This window comes from Tetrao urogallus (genome assembly GCF_951394365.1).
Source record: "Tetrao urogallus genome assembly, chromosome: 1".
In the NCBI taxonomy this organism is placed as follows: Eukaryota; Metazoa; Chordata; class Aves; order Galliformes; family Phasianidae; genus Tetrao; species Tetrao urogallus.
Window position 1 is genome coordinate 13,835,606 of NC_136813.1, and position 22,358 is coordinate 13,857,963.

The 22,358-nt window shown below is 38.5% G+C and overlaps 1 protein-coding gene across 1 annotated transcript; it reads right to left on the reverse strand.

Moving 5' to 3' along the window:
- Positions 1-919: 919 nt before the first annotated feature.
- Positions 920-21,983, reverse strand: LOC306956760 (collagenase 3-like; the record flags this gene model as incomplete). The annotated part of the gene is made up of 14 exons (XM_079548054.1): positions 920-1,020; positions 1,314-1,417; positions 2,145-2,304; positions 2,658-2,791; positions 3,221-3,338; positions 3,945-4,106; positions 5,953-6,078; positions 6,173-6,321; positions 7,265-7,506; positions 7,599-7,728; positions 9,300-9,434; positions 10,753-10,913; positions 11,104-11,169; positions 21,834-21,983. The coding sequence occupies 14 exons, from the start codon at positions 21,981-21,983 to the stop codon at positions 920-922; spliced, it is 1,938 nt and encodes a 645-aa protein (XP_079404180.1).
- Positions 21,984-22,358: the final 375 nt, after the last annotated feature.

Consider the following 22,358-nt stretch of genomic DNA (forward strand, 5'->3'; position numbering starts at 1 on the left):
AAACAATTGCTATAAATACTGAAAAGGTGACAAACATGAAAAGGTTTTATTTTGAATATTTTGATTTGAACGTTTGAGTTCTCTGCCAGCACAGATAGGCATAACCTCTTTGAATGTCGCTTGAATCACTTCACAGCAGCTGGAAACACGGGCTGTGTTACCAGATGAAAGGCTTCAACCTGTGTGATTCCCTTTGTATTGCTTTCTGTCTTTCCAGTGTCATACAAACTGATGATTTCTGCAGGGAATACTGTTCCTTTTTCCTGCTCTTCTGTCTGCTTTGAGATGCTGCCTTGCTGCCTCTATGCATTCAGTTTCTTTCACATATAACATGGACATCTCTTTCTAGGGAGACATTCCCATTTAGATGGGGATACATTTAAAGAACTTTGGGTTCCCTAACTTCAGTGTTGCAGCCTGGTGTTATCTTGCTCAGGGAAACACCATGCTGTCCTGACTTATTTCTTACAGGTCTGGATCCCCAGTACTTTAGAAATAATTTTGCAAAGAGCACAAGGATTAATTTTAAAATAAAACATTCCAGGCAGTATTAGCTTTATTTCTTCAGAAATACTACACAGTTCTAAGAAGTTGCTAGATTGCTGGGACTTAGTCATGCTTATGATCATGAAGAATGTATCCATCTCCTCACTTTAATGCTAGACAAACTTTAAATGGTGTAATGCCCCTTAAAATCAGTATCATTTCTTTCCTGTTTTCCTATTAATTTAATGCAGTTCCAGACTGACATAGAGCTGTATAGTTCCATATATACAGTATATGAGTATACGTTTGGTTCTAGGTAGCCAGTGCTTTTTCACAGATTTATAAACTTGTTGTAATAAACTTGTATGCCTGAATTATTATTTCCGTGTACTAAAAGCTGCTCTGCAGCTTGTAGCATGGCACTCATCTGTACTTAACACCAAAATAAGGAGTTAGTATGCAGGATGCGGACAATTCTTTTACTCCAGATGCTGTATTCAAACTGCAGTGGTCCATTGAAGAAGTAGAGGTAACCTGAGGAAAAAGAAAGTTGAAATGAATTTAAATTGAAAAATCTATTACTATTACTATTACTATTACTATTACTATTATTACTATCTACTTTGACTCTGAAGATATACATCCCCATATTCTATAATAATATAATTGTCAGAGAATAATTGAGATCAGAAACCTGATTTAGGCAAGAACAGAAGTATTGATGTCAAAAAAGGCAGAATTACAAATGACAGAATATCCTACAGAACATTAATGTCAAGCTTCAGCCACAACTAATAGTAATAAAGCTTCATTGTCAGGTTACCTACCATTTCTTTGGTAGACTGCATCCACTCTATCACCAATTCCTGCAAATTCATCTTCTATGAACTTGGGGTAGCCCGTGTCCATAACCTCTGTCTCTTCATCATAACTACGTTAAGCATAAAAGAAAATAAAAATTCAGAGAACTTAATCTGGTCTGTTCCCTTGCATGCTTTGAAGTTACCCACACCAAGAGAAGCCAGCAGCCATTAGATCCCTTATGCTCAGTGCAATAATAAAACTCAAGGCAATAAGTAGGGCACCATTACACCAGAACACACTCTCAATAATCACAAAACCAGTAAAGTCACATTTTCAGAAGTGCATAAACTACCCATTATAGGGAAATGATTGTACATCAGCTTATCAGCAGTGTGATTCTGCCCTCAGGCTGCTTGACATGGAGATAATTGGAAGGGATGGTAATATCTTTTCCAAATATGTGAGAGACCTGGCTGCAAGCCCCCCTCCTGGCCAAGAAAAACAGCCATTGTCAAGTAAGCTAGATGTCCTGCTCCCACAGGAGCCACACAAACAACTTTAGGGAGCAAGATAAAACTTTGTCTAGAAGATTCATCCATGTTATAGACTCTCATGGATAGGGCAATTTGTTCTTTCCTTTCTTTCACTCTTTCAGTTTTTACAAGCTGTGCTCATATATTTATAAAAATCCTGCATGCACTTTCATGATATATTCTAGACAAATGTCACACCTGTGAAAACCATAGACTGACAACATCTGAAGCATAATGGGAAATATTTGCTGATCTTTTGACACTTCTGCACACGTTATGAAAAGGGCATTGAAAAGAAGCACCAGTCTGTTTGCAGCTTACCTCCAGTACTTATTCCCTGTAAAAAAGAGAGTCTTGCCAGTGTCATCAATATGGACCACTGCATCTATCCTTTTCATTTCTTTTGGGAATCCCATTTCATATATCTTTTTAGGAAAGCCTTCAACTATGTCATAGCCATTCAGAGCCCAAACCTTCTTTCCTGAAAATAGGAATAAAGCATGTATTATTCTTTTCTAAAGGTTGAGCTTTGAGAGAATGATAAAATGAAGATGGTACAATCCTTATTTTCATATATCTAACAGATTCTTAGGCCACATACTCCATGGGTATTAAACTATTCATGCTAAAAGTAATCCTAGGCATAGGAGCTTGATTGTACAGCTCCTAAGTTAATGAAAGTTATGTAGGTTTGCATGGGGTGGAGCCTGCATTCATTGTATTTTGTGTAAGGAAGATAGAATGTTATGTACTTCCATTCATTACCTCTCTGTCTCTCATTGAACTTGAGTGAATATGTAGATTTTCCTGCCAACAACAAAACAAAAAACTCACCTTTAAACATGAAGACAAGATCTTTAATGGGGTTTTCATAAGCTGCATCTATTTTGTTTGGAAGCTCTGGCCAAAAGGATTTAATTAAAACAAGTTCTGCTTCAACCATCTGAGGGTGCAGTCTCCAGAAAAACCTTGTTCAGAAAAAAAGAATAACAGAGAAGTTGGGGTGCTCTTTGTTTTTTTTTGTATGTCTGGTTGGTTGTTTTTTTTTCATTCAGAATAAGAGAAACAATTGCACTCAATGTAAGGTTTCTGAATCTAGTATAACTTCATCAAAATAAATGCGAGTAGATTTATGTGCATTGACAAAAGCCCTGTGAAATGAAAAATATGAAGAAATAGTGCAGCCTTCAGCCATATCAGCTTCACTTCACATTGTTGGGCAGTCTGGGATGTAATTGCACTGCAAGTCCTGCCTAAAAACACATGTGATATAACTTCTTAAAAACATCAATGCTGATTTGGGAATTTTTATATTTACATAGATCTTTAGTGAAAAACTCAAATGGCTCTCAAATTTTATCAAGTAGCCACTGTCCATTACACAACAGACTCTTTACCTGTCCTTGAAGACCAGCATTTCTCCACGAAGTTTTGTTATGGCATCAATTGATAAATCTGCAGCACATTGCTCTGGTGTTTTGGGATGTTTTGGGTTGGGATCTCTGTCTCCAGGACCTGGAACGATATAATATGATAACAGTTTGTCAGCTTTCCTGTTCTATGTCTCATAATATTAAATAGGATATGGAAATGTCCCCAAAAACCACCATGAATAAAAGCAGAATGGCAAATGATTTGTACCAGAGAAAGTCTGTTTCCTCTTTCTCTCCTTTAGCCAAATGCATTATAGACTTTGTAGTTCAGCTGCAAAGATACTAAATGGACTAATTTCCTTTATCCTAATTCTGAAGATCCTCTAAAAGTTTTATTTTTTCCATGACTGAAACCTGAATATTTCTGTTCTCCCTTCTATATCTGCCTGTTTTACCTTCTCAGGCAAAAAAAAAAAAGGACTCTGTGTGCTCTCTTTTTCCACCTCATCGAAGAAACAGCACAGCTACCAACACTCCTCTGCATTATTACTTTCTTTTTTATCCCCCCGAACTACTAAATCTAAGCATCTTTTGTCCTTTAGTCGGATTGCCATGAGTTCAGTGATTAGGACTTAATCAATCATGAGTGTTGCTACTGAACATCTGAAGGCCTTTAGTAACTGCGCAGCATATCTGTAACAGGTTATAATGACACAGGCAATACATATTTTACATTATACAGACTTACCATAGAGCTCTTGGATCCCTTGCACATCATCATCAGGAAGCACAAAACCAGATTTTCCAGTATAAGTGTAAATTGGGAACATCAGTGCTCCAGGGTCTCTGGAGTGTTCAAGTCCCAGCGAATGGCCAAATTCATGAGCAGCAACAAGAAACAAGTTATATCCTATAACAAATGACAACAGAAGTAAATGTATACCTCCCCATACAGCCAAAGTGCACTGGACTACTCAGCCTTAACACTGTGATTTAATGTGAGGTAACAAAGGAGAGAGAAATGGAAGAATTATATATAATTTCTTGACTTTTTCTATCTACTAGAACATTCGTTTTAAGAAGTGCTTAATCAACTGCCTCATAGCTGGTCTTCAACTTATCTTAACATCTCTTATTTGACACTGTTCTGTAGGCAGCTTTGATTCCTTGATGGATTCCTTGAAATTTCTTAGTGATGCTGAAAGATCTAGGATGAAGTCTTAGTGATACTTAAATAAAGAAAAAAAATTTTGCTGGGAATTCACTTCCAGTGGAAAGTCTGCATTGTTTTTGTATGGCAATAATTCTAGAAAGGTGAAATAACACTACAAAAAATTAATGTTTTGTTCTATTAAAGCTCTCTGCTGAATAGACAAGGAGAGGAATTTTCAAATTAGTTATGAGTAGTTGACTTCCGGCTGTGCAAAGTATATCATAGAATCATAGAATTGCAAGGTTGGAAATGACCTGCAGGATCATCTAGCCCAACTGTCCTCCCATCACCATTGCTACCTCAAATGCTAAACCGTAGCTCCTCATCCAGACGCCTCTTGAACACTGCCAGGGACGGCGACTCCACCACTTCCCTGGGCAGCCATTGCAGTGCCTGACCACCCTCTGAGAGAAAAAGTTTTTCCTCATGTCCAACCTAAACCTCCTCTGGTACAACTTGTGGCCATTTCCCCGGGTCCTGTTTGTTCCTGGGAGAAAAAGCCAAACCCCTCTTCACTGCAACCTCCCTTCAGGTAGTTATAGAGAGCAAAGAGGTCTCCCCTGAGCCTCCTCTTCTCCAGACTGAACAATCCCAGCTCCCTCAGCCGCTCCTCATAAGTCTTGTGCTCCAGACCCCTCACCAGTTTCGTTGCCCTTCTCTGGACACGCTCCAGGGCCTCAATGTCTTTTTTGTAGTGAGGGGCCAAAACTGAACACAGTACTCGAGGTGCAGCCTCACCAGTGCTGAGTACAGGGGGATGATCACCTCCCTGCTCCTGCTGGCCACACTATTTCTAATGCAGGCCAAGATGCCGTTGGCCCTCTTGGCCACCTGGGCACACTGTCGGCTCATGTTCAGCTGAGCATCAACCAACACCCCCAGGTCCCTTTCCTCTTCACACTCATCCAGCCACTCATCCCCAAGCCTGTAACGCTGCAGAGGTTATTGTGGCCAAAATGCAGGACCCGATACTTGGCCTTCTTGAACTTCATCCCATTCACCTCAGCCCAGTGATCCAGCTTATCTAGATCCCTCTGAAGGGCCTCCCTACCCTCAGGCAGATCGACACTACTTCCCAACTTGGTGTCAACTGAAAACTTACTGAGGGTGCACTCAATCCCTTCATCTAGGTCTGAATAAAGATATTAAATAAGATGGGCCCCAGTACAGACCCCTGGGGGACACAACTTGTAACAGTTTGCCAGCTGGACTTCACTCCATTAGCCACTACATATGTTTTTTCCAAAAGATACAGTGAGGTCATTCCTGACTAGTTGTCCATGAGCTGTAAGTAAAATGCCAAGCTGACAGAGCACATTAAATATGCATTTTTAAAAATTGCTCCACTTAAGATATGTATATCTTAAAATTTATGGTTTGCATATGTTATATTCCCATTTATGATTAGCAATTAAATCCACTTTCCAAGGAGTAGACAGTGAACATACGACCTAAAGAACAGTAAACAGAAAAAAACAGACCGAAACAAAACCATTTACAATTGTCCATCACCATTTAAAATAATCTCAGGAACCTCTCTTACCTTTAGAATCATTTGACCAAGTTTCATCATCATCAAAATGGGCATCTCCTCCATAGTCTGGACCAGGAGGGAAGGCATGAGCCAGTAATCCAGAGGGTCCATCAAAGGGGTAAAAGTCACCATGTTCTATAAAATAGCACTCAAACCAATTAAATCAATTATATCTCATCAAATTGGCAACAATATAACTATAATGTAAGAAGAACATGCTTTGTCTTACCTTTAGTGCCAAAGGAGATCATGATATCAGCAGTGCCACTTCGTATTCTGGTGAAGTTAAGGGGTGTCACATCAGACCAAACCTTGAATGCTTTTTTGAAGGCTCTCTCTACTTCAGCGCGTCTCAGATCGTGAGTGTAACTCACAATTCTATCAAACAGAATAATGTCTCTGGTTTAGTTATGCAGATTGAAGAAGGTATTTAATACACTTTCATCTGTCTGTACACTGCATTAAAAAGTTTTGCTTGTTACCTCCCTGTGTTCTTATCCGAACATAAAGACCTGAACAGTTGCATACAGTATTCCAAGAAATAAAAATAACCATTTCCATTTTCACTGTGGTTACTCAGATTCAACAGATCTCTATAATTAGTTTTACCTGAGTATTTAGAAAAAGACATATATTCATTAAGCCATATCATTAACTTAAAACTATTTTAATGCCATTTAAAATGTCTAATGACCCTTGTTTTCTGCAGAGGCTAAGCATGATCCAAAGAGGCTCTGTGGGCCAGCATCACCGGCATTAAAGTAATATTTTTTACCAGATACTGGACTGATATCTCTGAAAGAGTTCAGTGATTTTATACTGGCTGCAGCTAACTGAAACACCATACCAATGGCACTGGTATTTAGGAAAATGAAGCCATCGTGCTGTGGGAGAGCTCCCTCTCTGGCAGATTTGTCTAGGACAGGTCTAGAGGGAGCAGATGCCAAACCAGAGACAAGAGAGATCTAATGATTGAGCTCTGTGAGGATCAGAGGTGAGATGCGTGATTCCTATCCCTCTTTCATTTAGAACTGTGGATGTGCTCAGTGTCTACATGGAGGCCAGCTCACTTCAGCTTGCTTACACACCACTCTACTACATGAAAAAGCACAATGGAAGAAAATTTTTATTTCCTTCCTTGGACTGTAAGACAGGTCTAGGGGACCTTACTAAAACTCTCTAAGGGACTCAAAGAATTTTAAATAGCAATAAAAATTCTGTCAAACTTGAACACACTCTTTTCCCATCAACTTTGTATACTGAGCAACCTAAGTGACAAGTTATCTGGAATGATGGAACACTCAAAATGCCATTCATTTACCTGTATGTTAAATTAGTTTTTGACCATTTGAGTTTTCGAGGGAAAAAGTTATATTCCCCCACATCTGGAACACCACATCTTGGTTTCTGCATGAGCTCGTATGTTTCTTCATCTAATTTTCCTGTCACCTCTAAACCGAAAAAAGCTTGCATTTCTCGAAGTTTAGAGGCCATTGTGTTGGCACTCTTCTTCATAACACCAGTGGGATTTGGACGGAGATCATAGTGAGTTCTGAGGTAGCGCTAAGAAAGGAAAAAAAAGTCATAAGCCTAGTTTCCATGCATTTCTAACTACACAACTATTTATAAAACATGCAGATTAATTTATACTGTACCTCTGCAAACTGGAGGTCTTCCTCTGTGAATTCATGGCTATCATCAAGAGGAACAGGGACTGTCAGACAAAATGACAGACCCAGCAAGAAGAAGAAGACAGCTGAAAGCATTATGTTGGATTTGTGATGTCTGATGTGTTAGAGAGCAGTTACCTTCACATTTATAGCCCTGTTCCGATGAGTCACCACTTAGGGACAAGTTAGAACTTCCTTGTCCCTGAAAGTAAACATGCTTAGATGGCCACTTTTTCTTTCCTCCCCTGCACTGTGGTTTAGGCATCTGTTGTTCCACTGAGGTCTCTGAAACTGCATCTTCATATAAACAGTCTCAGGATATTTACAAAGGTTGTGGGAAGAAATCAGGAGAAGAAAATGGCACTTTTTGATTATTTTGCAATAACTTACACTGGCTTATTTCTCCTCTCTGCTAGAGTAATTATTTGTTTTCTATTTGACAGAAAATAAAAAATATATAATCAGCTTTTTTTACTTTCAAAATAAATTCTACAACTTTTCAATACTTAGATGCATCAATTCTTAATTGTTGGAATAGACCAGAAATGTTTCAGTTGTTTTTAAATGCAGCTTTGAGTAATAAGAAATGATTTTATAGACATGACATGTAATAGGACATGACATTTCCTTGTTTTTGTAAAGAAATACAACTCTAAAGCATTAACAGAAGTTTTACTTCGGGAATCCTTAAAATGGCTTTCTGTCAATCTTTCAGACTAATTTACAGCTTGAGACATACCTAAAAGCAGAAACGTTAAGTGTCAGGAAACAGTTTTGAATATCTAACAGTGTTTTTACTAGTAGCTAAGCAGATCATGCAGAGGCGCTGCTTCATACAATCTCTCTTCTTTAATAACTTAAATTTACTTTGTGAGGAGAGAACAGCTATAGATCAGTGAAACACCTGCTCTAAGAGAGGCAAACTGCTACAGGCAGGCAATGAATTTGTGTATCTAGAATGACAGAAACGTGTGTTTTTCTTCTAAGGTGGAAAATAGGATGAATCAGGTGTTTTGACAAACATAGGCAATAGGCATTACTATGTTCGAAAGCTGAGCAGTGACTTCTGTCTCCCCAGGGTCACTCCAACCTCATCTGCTGCCCAGGCTTGTGTCACTTACCATGCCCAGAAGTCTGGGTTCTGTTTTATCTGAATCCACCTTTCTCTTCTGTGGAGTCTATTCTCACATGGAAAACCTCAAGCAGCTTTCTGGTAGACACCAGTGCATGCTTTCTAATACACACGCCCTTGCACGCTGGTGTTGCCTTGTTGACAGAACAGGAAGCAGACAAAAATCAGTGTAGCTGAATGTGACAAAGCTCAATTTTATGTAAACAGTATTAACCTTTTATCTTACATGATTAACAGCTAAAGAAAACAAACCTGGGAGGAATTTGCTATTTAGGCTATTTTTACCTCTCCACCCACCTCATTCAGTGCTAAATGTGACTAAATCAATTAGGGATAGACAGCCTCTGTTCAGACTGTTTGCATATCCTCCTTTACATTGCCTATTACCGGTGCTGAGACTGTTTAGCAGTGGTGGCATAAAGACTAGTAATTACCTCATCTTCTTAAAAAGTGCTTCAAGGATAGCATATTGTTGATGTAATCGTCATTCTGCACTCCTTGCAGGTGTTGCCATTCCTACCAGCTTATCACTAGGAGCTATGCATGCATCTTACCTCTTTCTTTCCAGCACCTCCGTATTGATATTTGCTTCACTGCGTTCATTGGTGTAGGGGTATTCGGTCACGGGGTCTGTACTTGGCTCTGGTGAGGCTGCACCTCTAGTGCTGTGTTCACTTTTGGATCCCTCACTGCGAGAACGACACTGAGGCCCTGAAGCATGTTCAGAGAAGGGCAGTGAAGGGCCTGGACAAATCTTATGGGGAATGGCTGAGGGAACTGAGATTGTCTGGAGAAGGGGAGGCTCAAGGGAGACCTTATTGCTCTCTACAACTGCCTGAAAGTAGGTTGTAGTGCGGTGGGGGTTGGCCTCTTCTTCCATATTACTGATAGGACAAGAAGTGATGGCATTTTGTTGTGCCTATTAGGAAAAATTTCTTCTCAGAAAAAATGTAATGTATTGGAACAGTCTGCCCAGGGACGTGGTTGAGTCATCATCCCTGGGGGTGTTCAAGAAATGTGTAGATGTGGCACTGAGGGCCATGGTTTAGTGGGTATGGTGGTGATGGGTTGATGGTCAGACTAGATGGTCATAGGTTTTTTTCCAACCTTAACGATTCTGGGATTCTGGGATTCTGTATGGAATCATTGCTCACATTCAAGTGATGCCAGAGCCTGAGTTAAAAATTAATTAAATAAATAAATAAATTAAAAACCGTGAAGAGAGACATAAATGAAGATAAAAGCAGTCAGAAGTGTTTTGTAGACATTGTGCTGATCCCACTGCAAACAAGCAAGCTTGGAAAGCTACATTTTGTAAGCACTGACACTCACAGAACTGCTGAACAGAGAGAATTCAACAAGCACTGCAAAATTTCTGCAGTTCTGGCGTCTTGTGGGTGTGGGCAAAGTTAGCTGGACTGATGGCAGTTTTCATAGGCACAACGGAGACTGGAATGAGCATGCTGGTTTTTTTCCCTCAAGAGTAAGTGAATACAGAAGAATGGGAGAAGTGGTGAGAAGTGTCTGAAACCAGCATTATTTGAAAACAAGAACTGTGCCAACAGTATTGCTTCAACATATATTTTGTGGAAAGGTGTCATGTTTTGATTTACTCCCTGTGTGTGGTGACCAAAATAGCACTGCACAGAGAATGTGGTGAATGCTCTTTAACTCTCAAACTGCACACTCTTTACTTAAGGCAAATAAAGTCAGTAGGTCGATTTGTAAATGCACCTTAGCACAAGTTGTATTTCAAGTTGGAACATCTCCAGCGCCTACAGTCACCTAATCACATATAGGTTGGCTTCCTATGGGAAGATATTCTGAGGCTCATGGTACAGATGGATAAATGAAGTCCCAGCATGGTTAAGATAAAAATCCAGCCATGCATCTGCAGGTGGGGATGGAGATGGGAATGGTTCACATGAGCAGGTCTTCAGCAGCGATGGTAAAGTATGTTACACCCACTTGACTCCTCTAAGGTAATAGCACCTCTGTACCATTTACTGGACAAGAGATGCAATTGGAAGTGCTTGGCAAGGTCCAGGGCTGGAGTCAAGAATTATAAGCATGTTTTGTAAAGGCAATGGTTCTTGTACAAGTGGGTTCCTGCAGACCTTGTGGGCCACTATGTCATACAGAGACAAAGTGGCTGCCTTTCTGTTTGCCTACAGAGCAAGACAACTTACAGCACAACACACTTATGAGTGTGACAGTACCCATGAATAACTGTTGTTATATATGAGCTTCTGACAGCTTTTTTCTGCTTCAGAATGAATGCAGGATCCTAACCTGTCTGTGATCTTTTGTCAGATGTCACCTTTAGTTTTTGTACATATGCAGTGGTATCTCACTGACCTGCTCAAGAAGTGGTCCATCTGTTGTGCTTCTCTTTGCAATCAGGATAGCACTCCCATATCCAAGCTGTACGAACAATTTGAGGAAGATTTACAGCATTTGCTGTAATTGAATTTTATTGTTTCTTGAAATAAATAGATGGAACCTGTAAAAAAATACTATTTTGAAGAATGACTGCAGTTATTGAGTTCTATGATAGTAAAATTATTTTATTCTCCCCTTATATTACTTTATTACTTCATAAAATGTGGTACCCAGTTATCAAAGTTCAGTAGTCTCTGACCGGGCTCTTCTAGATGTTTCACACGTTAAGAATTTAATATGTAAAACAAAGTTTACTTACGTGAAGATATTTGACTGTACACAGCAATTTGATTCAGCAGAGTGATGGGCAATGTGCTTAATTCACAGTGTAAATATAATGCATTTCAAAGAGTGCAATTGCAAGATGCAGCTGAATCACAATACGTTTGTGATCCTTATTACCAGTCTCAGTAATGTGCTTACTGTAATGACACTGGGTGTCCCCAGTCCCCAGATAGTAATATACAGGTTGAAACCAAATCAAGGCCTTTGCTCTCTCCAGATCTCTTATTTATTTTGTTTCTCTGCAGCACTAATTTATTTTTTATACTTACTGAGAGGCTAAAGGATGTATGCACTCCCCATGTTCATCTGAGTAGCAAAGGAATACGTTTTGCACTCTTGATTTACCCGGGGACAGTCATTTACACAGCTGGTTGATCCACTGATTTAGCCAGCTCATCCAGCATGGTGGATGTCACCTCCAGTCCCATCTGTGTGAAGTTTATAATTCTTTGCAACACCCCTGCCAATCAGTCACACCGTGTGTTCCTCATGAGTATACCCCCCTTGCCCACGTCCTCAGAGCTTCTTCCACTGTGGAGGTTCATTGACTTGTCACACCAATACCAAGTACTAAATATCCTGCTATCTCTATTGCTGGCAAACTGGGAAGCAACTCGGAGGTTTTGTCTAGCCAACATAATTTTGCTCATAATGGGAAGAAACTGGTTAGAAGTAGAAAAAAAAAGTGGAAAACAAAAACCCAGGAATCCAGTTCAAAAGTAAAAATGCAATTTGTTTTTTGAGACATCAACAACCTTATTTTTCTGTTTTTTAAATCCTGATGTTTACATTCACAAATGTAAAATCTATTTAAAGATTACCTCTGTAGTGCTCTGTAGCACTGTGGCTGTCTGACATACGTGATTGGATCTTTGTATGTTTTGGGATATTTTTTCCTTGCGTCAACCAAGAAATACAAATAATATGCATTTAAAACATTTTAATTTTAGTTCTTCCATCATAGCAAAATATTTTCCCTGTCTGTAAGCTGTTTTATATGTGACTTAATATGCAATATTATTCTTAAATCTTAACCAATCCATATAAGGATACCTGTTTTCCATAGAAATACATGCTTCACTGTAGGTCTAAAAATTAACATAAGGAAGAAACAAATGACTTCATTTATTCATGCAGTGATTCAACAGTTCCTTTCAGAAGCTTGGACACTTCATAATGAAACACAAATTTTGCATGTTTAATATCTAAGTAGAGTTTGAACTTCTGGACACCTTCTACACCTTCAGGAGGAACAGATGATTCTTTTAAGGATGTGAAATTAAAACTAATGTCATCAGCCCCTAAAACATTTTTATTCACAATACTTATTTGTAAAAATTGGAGAAAGGAGCTTAACAGAAACACATACCTTCTTCTACCTTCATGTGCTCTTTACTTCAAAGTGTTTCTATTAGTAATGAGGGCTACTCACGATTTCTGTTTTAATTTTCTATTGATTACCAATTAAGAAGAGCACTGTACTTCCTTTATCTTTCAAGTAATAACAAATCAGAATACGTACAAGCACTACCGAGTCTAAATGTTTCAAACCAGTGCTGTCTATTGCACCTAAATACCATGGGCACCTTTGTCATCTTTGGTATTCTAAGAAGAAATGTCACAGGTAGTGATGTGAATTTTGAGAAGGGGAGAGAAATCCTCTCCTTAGGGCCAGCTAAATATATGAGAGTTGTGGACACTCTCATATGTAGTTGTGGACACAAAATAATGATCTCTCCAGATGGAGGCATTAGCAGGCACTTTCAGAGACATCAGTGAATAAAAGTACAGTCTAGTTGAACTAAATTTTAATTCTGATTTCTATTTAGGATAAGAGCTTCCCATGTATATACACAAGTAATTGAAGATAGTGCCAAATAAATGGGAAAAAAGTGCACTGAAATTAGCAAAAGAGACAGTAACACAAATGCTAAGGACAACTGTTTGTCCTCCACAGAAGTGCACAGAAGACTCTTTACAAGTGAAGCTTACAGTACACTTTTTATTTGTAAGTAGTTGTAAGAGTAAAACCATATGTTTTAAAAACATTTAGGAAAGGAAGTATGATTTTAAAGCCCTGGCTTTTTCTTGCCAACCACACTCATGCTATTTATGCAGCTGAGCTTGTTAAAAAGCATTTTCTCATCTCTATTGCAAAAAGTCTTGAGAAGAAGTGGGAAAATCTAGATGTCTGATGCATACAGTTTCATAGGGAGTGCTACTAGCAAGTGATAAGGTTGATCTTAAGTTTTGAACTACTAATAAAACTACTAGAAGTAGATTTTAAGAACATCTTAGTGAAACCTAGCAAAGTGCATGTTTTCCAGTGTTAAATTATCTGACACAGAAACAAACATGCCATTTTTCTGTTTCAAAGAAATACAACGTAAAAGTGTCTTGCAAAAAAGTTACTGCTCCATATGCACTGAATTCATGAGAGGCCACTGGGAAAGCTGGAGCACTTGCCCTCTTAAGGAGAAGCTTGGGAATCCGGAGCAGAGAGAGCTCTGGGACGATACACCAATCAGCCACCAACGTGCATGGAGAGGTCATGGAGGAGCTGGAGCCAGGCTTCTCACTGCAGTGGAGGTCAGGAAAGAAATGACAATGGGTATTAACTGGAACAAGAGAGGTTGAGCCTGAATATAAGGAAAAGCGTTTTTTCTCCATGAAGATAGTGAGGCAGTACCACAGGCTACCCAGAAAGGTTGTGCAGTGTCTGTCTTTGGGGGTTTTCAATCTCAAGAGGGTAAAGCCCTGAGCAGCTGAGTCTGATCTTATTTCAAATCTATCTTTAGTGGATTATCATGCATTTATTTTGGGTTTTCTCAATCACATTCAAATTTATTTATGACTGTTTTCACAGTATCAGTTGATCTTCAGTTACTGTGAAATACTAGCCAGAAACTGATACAGAAATAATAACCAGCTAATACATTTTGCAAATGCAAATGAATTTTAAGGGGATTCAGACTTAACATCTCTGGATAGTTTTAACAATTCAAACATACATTCTATATACTAGGCCAGGTCGGATGGGGCCCTGGGCAGCCTGGTCTAGTATTAAATGGGGAGGTTGGTGGCCCTGCATGTGGCAGGGGGTTGAAGATTCATGATCCTTGAGGTCCTTTCCAACCCTGGCCATTCTGTGATTCTACCATGATATATTTTGTACACTGCAGTGCTTTATATGAACATTAACAGCATTTTCAGCAGTTAGTACAGACCTCATTTCCTCTGCCATTCTCTGTCATTCTTTTCATGCTTGCTTCTGTTGTATAGATGTCCTCTTGTATCCACTTCCACAAAAACAGAACAGCTTCTATTCCTCTATCTCACAAGATCTGCAGACACAGTAATACAAACACATGAGGGCCAGCATTCAATTGCAAATATATGGGATAGATTACAAAGATTACTCCCACAGAATCCCTCATAAAAGTACTCAGTCTCAGTATCATCTGACTCTAAACACCAAGCCCTGCTAACATGGCAGCCGTGGGAAGAAATGAGAATAAAACAGATCTTTAGAAAATAATTTCTCAATATATCTATCTCTGCTTTTATATCTCTGAAAATCATGTTTTTCTAGATATTCAACATTTTCTGTACCAGTAAATACCAAGAAGTGACATTTTTGTCTTACTTGTTCTTCTTTCCTCTGCAGGCAGTATGCTCTGATTCACTGCAGTAATAAAGAGCATCTGCTATTAACTTGAGTTGGTTAGTGAGGTTAAAGTTTTATAGAAAAGTAAAATTAGAAATGTATCAATTAACAGGAGAAGATTGACCAGGGTTGTGACTTTGATTCAAAATGCTTGCTCATTTTGGCACTGAAATAATATTACTGAAATAATATCAGTATCAGAGACTATGCCCATGTTACACTGTGTCATGCGGAGGCTTGAGACAGTCGAATTTATAGAAGTAGTCAAGCGGAAGCTGCAAAACAGCAAAAGCCAGTCAAGTGGGAAAAGCAGCTCAGCTTACATTTGTGAGTAGGCAAAGACGTAGCTTTCAGCATCCTAATCTAGCACTCCCACATACTTTTCCTTAAGATACCTCCTGTTTCACTGCTGCTTCAGGCTGAGGTTTTCCTGGTCAGCAGCAAGAACAGAAGCAGTCATTGGAATGTTCAGTGTGGGTATCTTCCTGACCTTCTCAATTTCTTTGCATCTATCACTCGTCACCTGAGAAAAGAGATCAGCACCCTCCTCACTACAACCTCCTTTAAGGTAGTTTTAGAGAGCGATGAGGTCTGCCCTCAGCCTCCTTTTCTCAAGACTAAACAATTCCAGTTCCCTCAGCTGTTTCTCGTATGTCTTGTTTCCTAGCTCCTTCAACAGCTTCATTTCTCTTTTCTGAACATATTCCAACAACTTTCTTCTTTTAGTGAGGGGCCCAAAATGGAACACAGTACTTGAGGTGGAGTCTCACCAGTGCTGAGTACCAAAGGGCAATCACTTCCCTCTTCCTTTCGGTCACACGACTTCTGAACCCTCTTGGCCTCATAAGCATACTGCTGGCTCATATTCAGCTGGCTATCAGACAGCACCCTCAGCTCCTTTCTCCTGGTCAAGTTTCCAGTCACCTTTTCCCCGAGTCTGTAACACTTAATGGGGTTGTTGTGACACAAGTGCAGCACCCAGCATTGATCCTTACTGAGTGCGATCCAATTGGATGCAGCCCATGGAACTAGCCTATCCAGATCCCTTTGCAGAGCCTTCCTTCCCTCAAGCAGGTCAACACTAACACACAACTTGGTGTCATCTGCAAACTTACTCAGTGTGCACTTAATCCATTCACCAAGATCACTAATAAAAGCGTTAAACAAAATTGTCCTCAATAAAGAGCCCTGATGAACCACATTTAAATCCATTCATGACTCCCTGTGCCAGGCCATTCAGACAGCTTTTTACCTAACAAATAGTACATTAGTCCAAATCATAAACAGCCAGTTTCGCCAGGAGAAAGCTGTGGGAAGTAGGGATGCTGAAACAACTGACAAAGTAACTTGACATGCCAATGAGTTAAATGAATAAATTGCACTGGAATCTTGGATGAAACTACTAGTTTGATATTGGTCTACTTTTGTGCCCAGAATGCTCTCATTATTGAGATGGCAGAGATCCATTGTAGTAGAATACCTGTGGGACTGAAATAAAAACTATGTTCAATACCTGCTTTTTCAGTTGTATCCACATTTTTCCACAAAACAGTAAATAGACATTGGAACAATGGAACAAAACCTAGTGACTCTTTCCCAAAGGCCCTACATCATATGAGAAAAGAACACAATGGACATATACACAGGTGAGTTCAAGAAAGAAAATGGTACTTGGTATTGCTGCTAACAGGTACATGAATGGCCTAATTCTTGTTCTTTTCTTTGTCAGCTGAAGCCAAGAAAACCGACAAAGTAACTTGACACACCAATGAGTTTTGTCAAGCAGGAGTTCCCTTTATTACAGCTCTGGGTGCATGGGGACCATTCCCACCAACGTGCACACCAAGAAAAGAAGCGACTACATACTTAAAGACATAGCATCTACATATTCATTACATTCCAAGGACACGGGCAGAAATAACATCCCTGGTGGTCATGGGATGAAGGATGAAGTCATTTGCACTGTAAGTTTCCAACCTTTTAAGGGCGGTAGCCCAAACTGGTTCCCACTGATGTTATGTTGAGCTGAGGCACCTGTTTTGCCCTCTTATCTTCAACACCAGGACATCGATTCTGCTTCCTTATCTTCACTTGACCACAACCTCCGTGGCTCTTCTGCATTCTGTTCTGGAGCTTGCACTTACACAAGCCTCCATCCTTCAGTTTATATCTGCTCACGTTATGCAAAAGGCTGTTCTCACAATATAGAAGAGCTGTTCTCATGATTCAGTAGTACCAAATGTTTTGTTGAAGTCCAAGTTAATGACATCGACAGCCTTTCCCTTGTCCTTTCTGTGGGTCACCTTATCACAGAATAAAATCGGGTTAATAAAGGTATAAACAGAAGGAATGAATCAGTTCTGTTTGCCTTTGTTTCTATGAGAAGGAATTATTCGAGTTTTTAACTATCTCCTGGATTACCTTACTGCCAGAGCACAAACTCTGAATGTACTATTAAGCATACTTTCATTTGGTTTTGGTGAATTGCTTCATTTTGTCCATTTAATATATAAACGCATAAAGGGTCAATCCAGCTCAGTATTACATCTTTTAGGAATGATGATAGGAGATTACATCTAGGGAGAACAAGAGTCTGATGAGTTTTTGACTGATGGTGTCTGCTTTAACGATCTTATGCAATAGCAAGTTCCAGATGTTCAGTAACCACTCTGTAGAGATGTTTTCATTTCCATGTTTTAAATCAGACTCCTACAAGCCTGACTGAATGCCCTTTAGTTCTAATACTGTACAGTTTGGTACATAAGAGTTATGCAAGATTAGCTTTCAAGATATTGCAAATTTTAGTTTTATCAGGTTCTTGATCTCCTGTTCTCCAAATTTCTCATTTGATAGCTGGCCATTTATTTAATCATTTTGACCGCCCTTCTGCTTTCTTTCCCTAGTGACATTACATCCTTTCTGTGGATGTGGAGAACAAAATTGTACAAAGTACTCAAGAACTGAACACAAGAATGTTTTGTACACTGCCAAAATCATGTCCTCCACTGTTTTCTCAATATGTATCCTGATGATGCCTAGCACTTTATTGACTTATTTTGGCTGCCAGAGTATGCTGAGCCTGTGATTTAAGATCTATTCTTGTGGAATTCACTCTTACTCTTATAGAATACCCCATTTACTTCGAACTCCAAACGGCAAAAAGAATGTGAACTTAGAGAAATAAATCTGACATGTTTGTAGATTTTTACCCCCGTTGTCTTAGTGGTAGTGAAAAAAGTACTCTAGAAGTGCATACTGTCCTCTAACATTATCAAAATACAAGGATTGTTTTATCTTATTGTGCAATTTTAGTTGCACTGTTTCTTTTTCACTTACAGGAAAAGAATAATAACAGGAAGATCAATTTCCCATTCAAAGCTAACATGACAAAAAAACCCATAACCATGTGGCTAAATAAGATGCAAGTTAAATTATAGTGTATATGATGTGCTGTCCGCAAGATAGATGTGTGGATTTTTTTTTTTAATAAAGCTGTGTGAATAACTGATACTTCTGTGCAGTCAGAACAAGAAAAATATGAAAAAAAAATTGACCTGAAGATTTCTGTATTTGTCTTTCTTGCTAAAGGAAAAAATAAAAATAAAAATAAAAATAAAAACAAACAATAAAACCACAACATATCTCAGGTACTTTTAAAAGAGAGCTAAACAAAGAGAATCTAAACAAATCCATTTAAAAATCTTTGGCTTTGGCAAGATGGTTATTATCAGTCCAGTAGGTTGCTGGAAAGTCTTTCAGAAGGAATCTATTATGCTCTGAGGTGCTGACAATGCAGTGCACTGATCGTCTTCACCTGATATTTTTGGCTTTAGTTAGAATTATATGTCTTCTGCTCACTGAATTGAAACCATATTTTTCACTGAAGAAGATATTTCTCTAAACATTTGCTTAGCTCTGAGTTTTCTCAGATTTCACAGTAATAAGTCAAGAAGAAAATTCTAAACATTAGTCTTGTATGTTCAAAATGCTTCAAAAGCAAAGCAAATTAATACTTACATATTTCTAGTATCTAACTAAGCAGTTTTGCTTGCAGGGTTTATAGTAACATTTTCAAATATTTATCCCAAATTTAAAAGTCATTTGTCAATTTCAGTGCATTCATTTCCAGTAGTTTGTTAAACATAATAATTTAGTCCTCAAATGCAATGCAATGAAAAATCAATGGTATAAAGGAATATAAAATTATTAGTGAAATCCTCAGTCGATATTAAAGATCAGTAATGTCAGCAAGCTCATTAAAAATAGTCACAGATTTGAAAGACAAAATTGTCTTTCAATATTTCTCATGCATGAAGCGCAGCTGAAGTTTGTAAATTAATTCTTCAGACAATGTATGTGACAAAATAGTAACCACTGCTAATTGTCTCCCAATCCAATCTCTGTGTAATGACAGTTGGTATCCCTGCTCCAATCAAATATCAGTAGACCACCCAAAAGACATACAACAGTAGTAGGTTTCTCCCGTTAAATTCTATGCCAGACACTATTGATTAAAACTGTGAATGAGTGAGCACGATGTTTATGAGAGTTATCTGTGAAAATAAAGTGAGCAGTTATGTTGAAATTGTGCAGTAATTATTATTATCTCGCCCACTTCATTCTTAGAGAATTGAAACTGGTTGAATGCTATTGACTAAGGTCTATGACTCAAGCCTGGCTCTGAAACTCAGAAAAAATTCAAAGACAATTGAGACAGGGAACTCCCACGTCCTGTTTACCTAGGCAATGAAGAGTAAGGTGTTTCACAGACATTCAAAAGCAGAAAAGACTTTTCAATGAGTCATGGGTGGATTTTCCACAACTGCTGATAAATAATGGTTTGAAGCACAAAACAGAACTCTTAAATGAGCTGTATACCAAAGGAGGTTCAAATTAGTTATTTTAAGTTCACAGTCACTCTGTTTGAAGCATACAAAGCTAAACTTTGCCCAGACACAACAATGTGTTGGTATTTTCTCACTGTAAATCCTTTAGACAAGTGATTTAATTGACATATGTTACATTATGCTAGAGCCTTCTTTATCAAGGGTCTGTATGCAAGTAGACACTTCTCTGACCAATTTCTAAATCTCTTTGAAAAGAGTCACTAAATGGTTTAAGAAAAGAAAGTTTGGAAGATATTGTTCATTTATTTATGTTAGTATTTTCAAACAACATATACTGCTAAATATGCAACCACTTCACTCTCTTACTAGAATTACTGCTTACTAGAATTGCTCCAGAATGCCAAGACTAGATAAGTATATTTTTCTGATTAAATACAAGGTGTGTTTTCAAATACAGTCCTATATGATTAGATATATTGTCAGAGCTAGCCTGATAAGAATGTTGGATACTTCTCTTTCTCTCATTGGATTAGGCTTTGCAGACATTGAAGATGTATCAGGGGGAAAATCCTGCTCAGTTAGCCCCAACCCCTGTTATTTTTCCTTGGAGCACTCTGTTTACAGAAAACATTTTCTGTTTCTATAACAGGTTATGACTGGAATCTGGTGATTCATCTGATTACTTTAATCCAGATCATCTAATTTGTAGGTGATACCACAGAATTAGCATTCTTTGCTGATAGCAATGAAGCCACAGAGATGCTAGTATTTCTAAGTAGGTGCTAAGAATCAGAAGATATTTGTTAAAAATGTTTGAGTATTGTCTGACTCAGACTGAAAGCAAACCAAGCCAGACCAAATCAAACAAAGTCCTCGTAAGGGGCAACTTTACTTGTCAGTCAGCTTTATAGAACAGCTTTATATTCTGCTTCATAGTCAGCTTTATAGGCTGTTGAATTCCTGTACCTTGATTAACAAAGGACAGTCTTCAGTGTTAAAATATTGAACCTCTACAGATCTAGGTTATATCCCAAATTTGAGCTGCCAGAACAGATACACCTACAGTTAAACGAAGAAGAAAACATAAGCTGAATTATTTATTCTAATTCAAGCTGAGTTTGTTACATTTTCAACATGAGTATCATGAGGGAGATCAGTCTTGCTTTTTTTATAAGAAAAGTCTTTTCTTTATAAGGAAAACGCAATAGATACTAACAGTTGCAGAGAAGATCGGATTGCAAAATAAATAAAATTGTTGGAGTGTTTTCCTTAATGCCTCATTTCTATCATCAGTGCAGACATGGTCTTTACTGTTCCTATAATTCACCTGAGCCTCAGGATTTCTAGTATGAATGATATATTTTTACTGGGAAAGCATTCCTTGGTTTTATCCTTCCTATTTGTATTTTTAAATCAACTCCTAAATCAAATCAGCCCCTATCTCAAATCAGCTTATTATGCTGACAGTAATACAGTCACCAAATGCTAAAATATTGAGAACGTTCATGCCTTCTCTGATTACAAAAATATTCATATATGAAAGTTGCATTTATCTCCACAATTCCCTTTGCTAGGGCACTATTGAATCATGAGAACAGCTCTTCTATATTGTGAGAACAGCCTTTTGCATAACGTGAGCAGATATAAACTGAAGGATGGAGGCTTGTGTAAGTGCAAGCTCCAGAACAGAATGCAGAAGAGCCACGGAGGTTGTGGTCAAGTGAAGATAAGGAAGCAGAATCGATGTCCTGGTGTTGAAGATAAGAGGGCAAAACAGGTGCCTCAGCTCAACATAACATCAGTGGGAACCAGTTTGGGCTACCGCCCTTAAAAGGTTGGAAACTTACAGTGCAAATGACTTCATCCTTCATCCCATGACCACCAGGGATGTTATTTCTGCCCGTGTCCTTGGAATGTAATGAATATGTAGATGCTATGTCTTTAAGTATGTAGTCGCTTCTTTTCTTGGTGTGCACGTTGGTGGGAATGGTCCCCATGCACCCAGAGCTGTAATAAAGGGAACTCCTGCTTGACAAAACTCATTGGTGTGTCAAGTTACTTTGTCGGTTTTCTTGGCTTCAGCTGACAAAGAAAAGAACAAGAATTAGGCCATTCATGTACCTGTTAGCAGCAATACCAAGTACCATTTTCTTTCTTGAACTCACCTGTGTATATGTCCATTGTGTTCTTTTCTCATATGATGTAGGGCCTTTGGGAAAGAGTCACTAGGTTTTGTTCCATTGTTCCAATGTCTATTTACTGTTTTGTGGAAAAATGTGGATACAACTGAAAAAGCAGGTATTGAACATAGTTTTTATTTCAGTCCCACAGGTATTCTACTACAATGGATCTCTGCCATCTCAATAATGAGA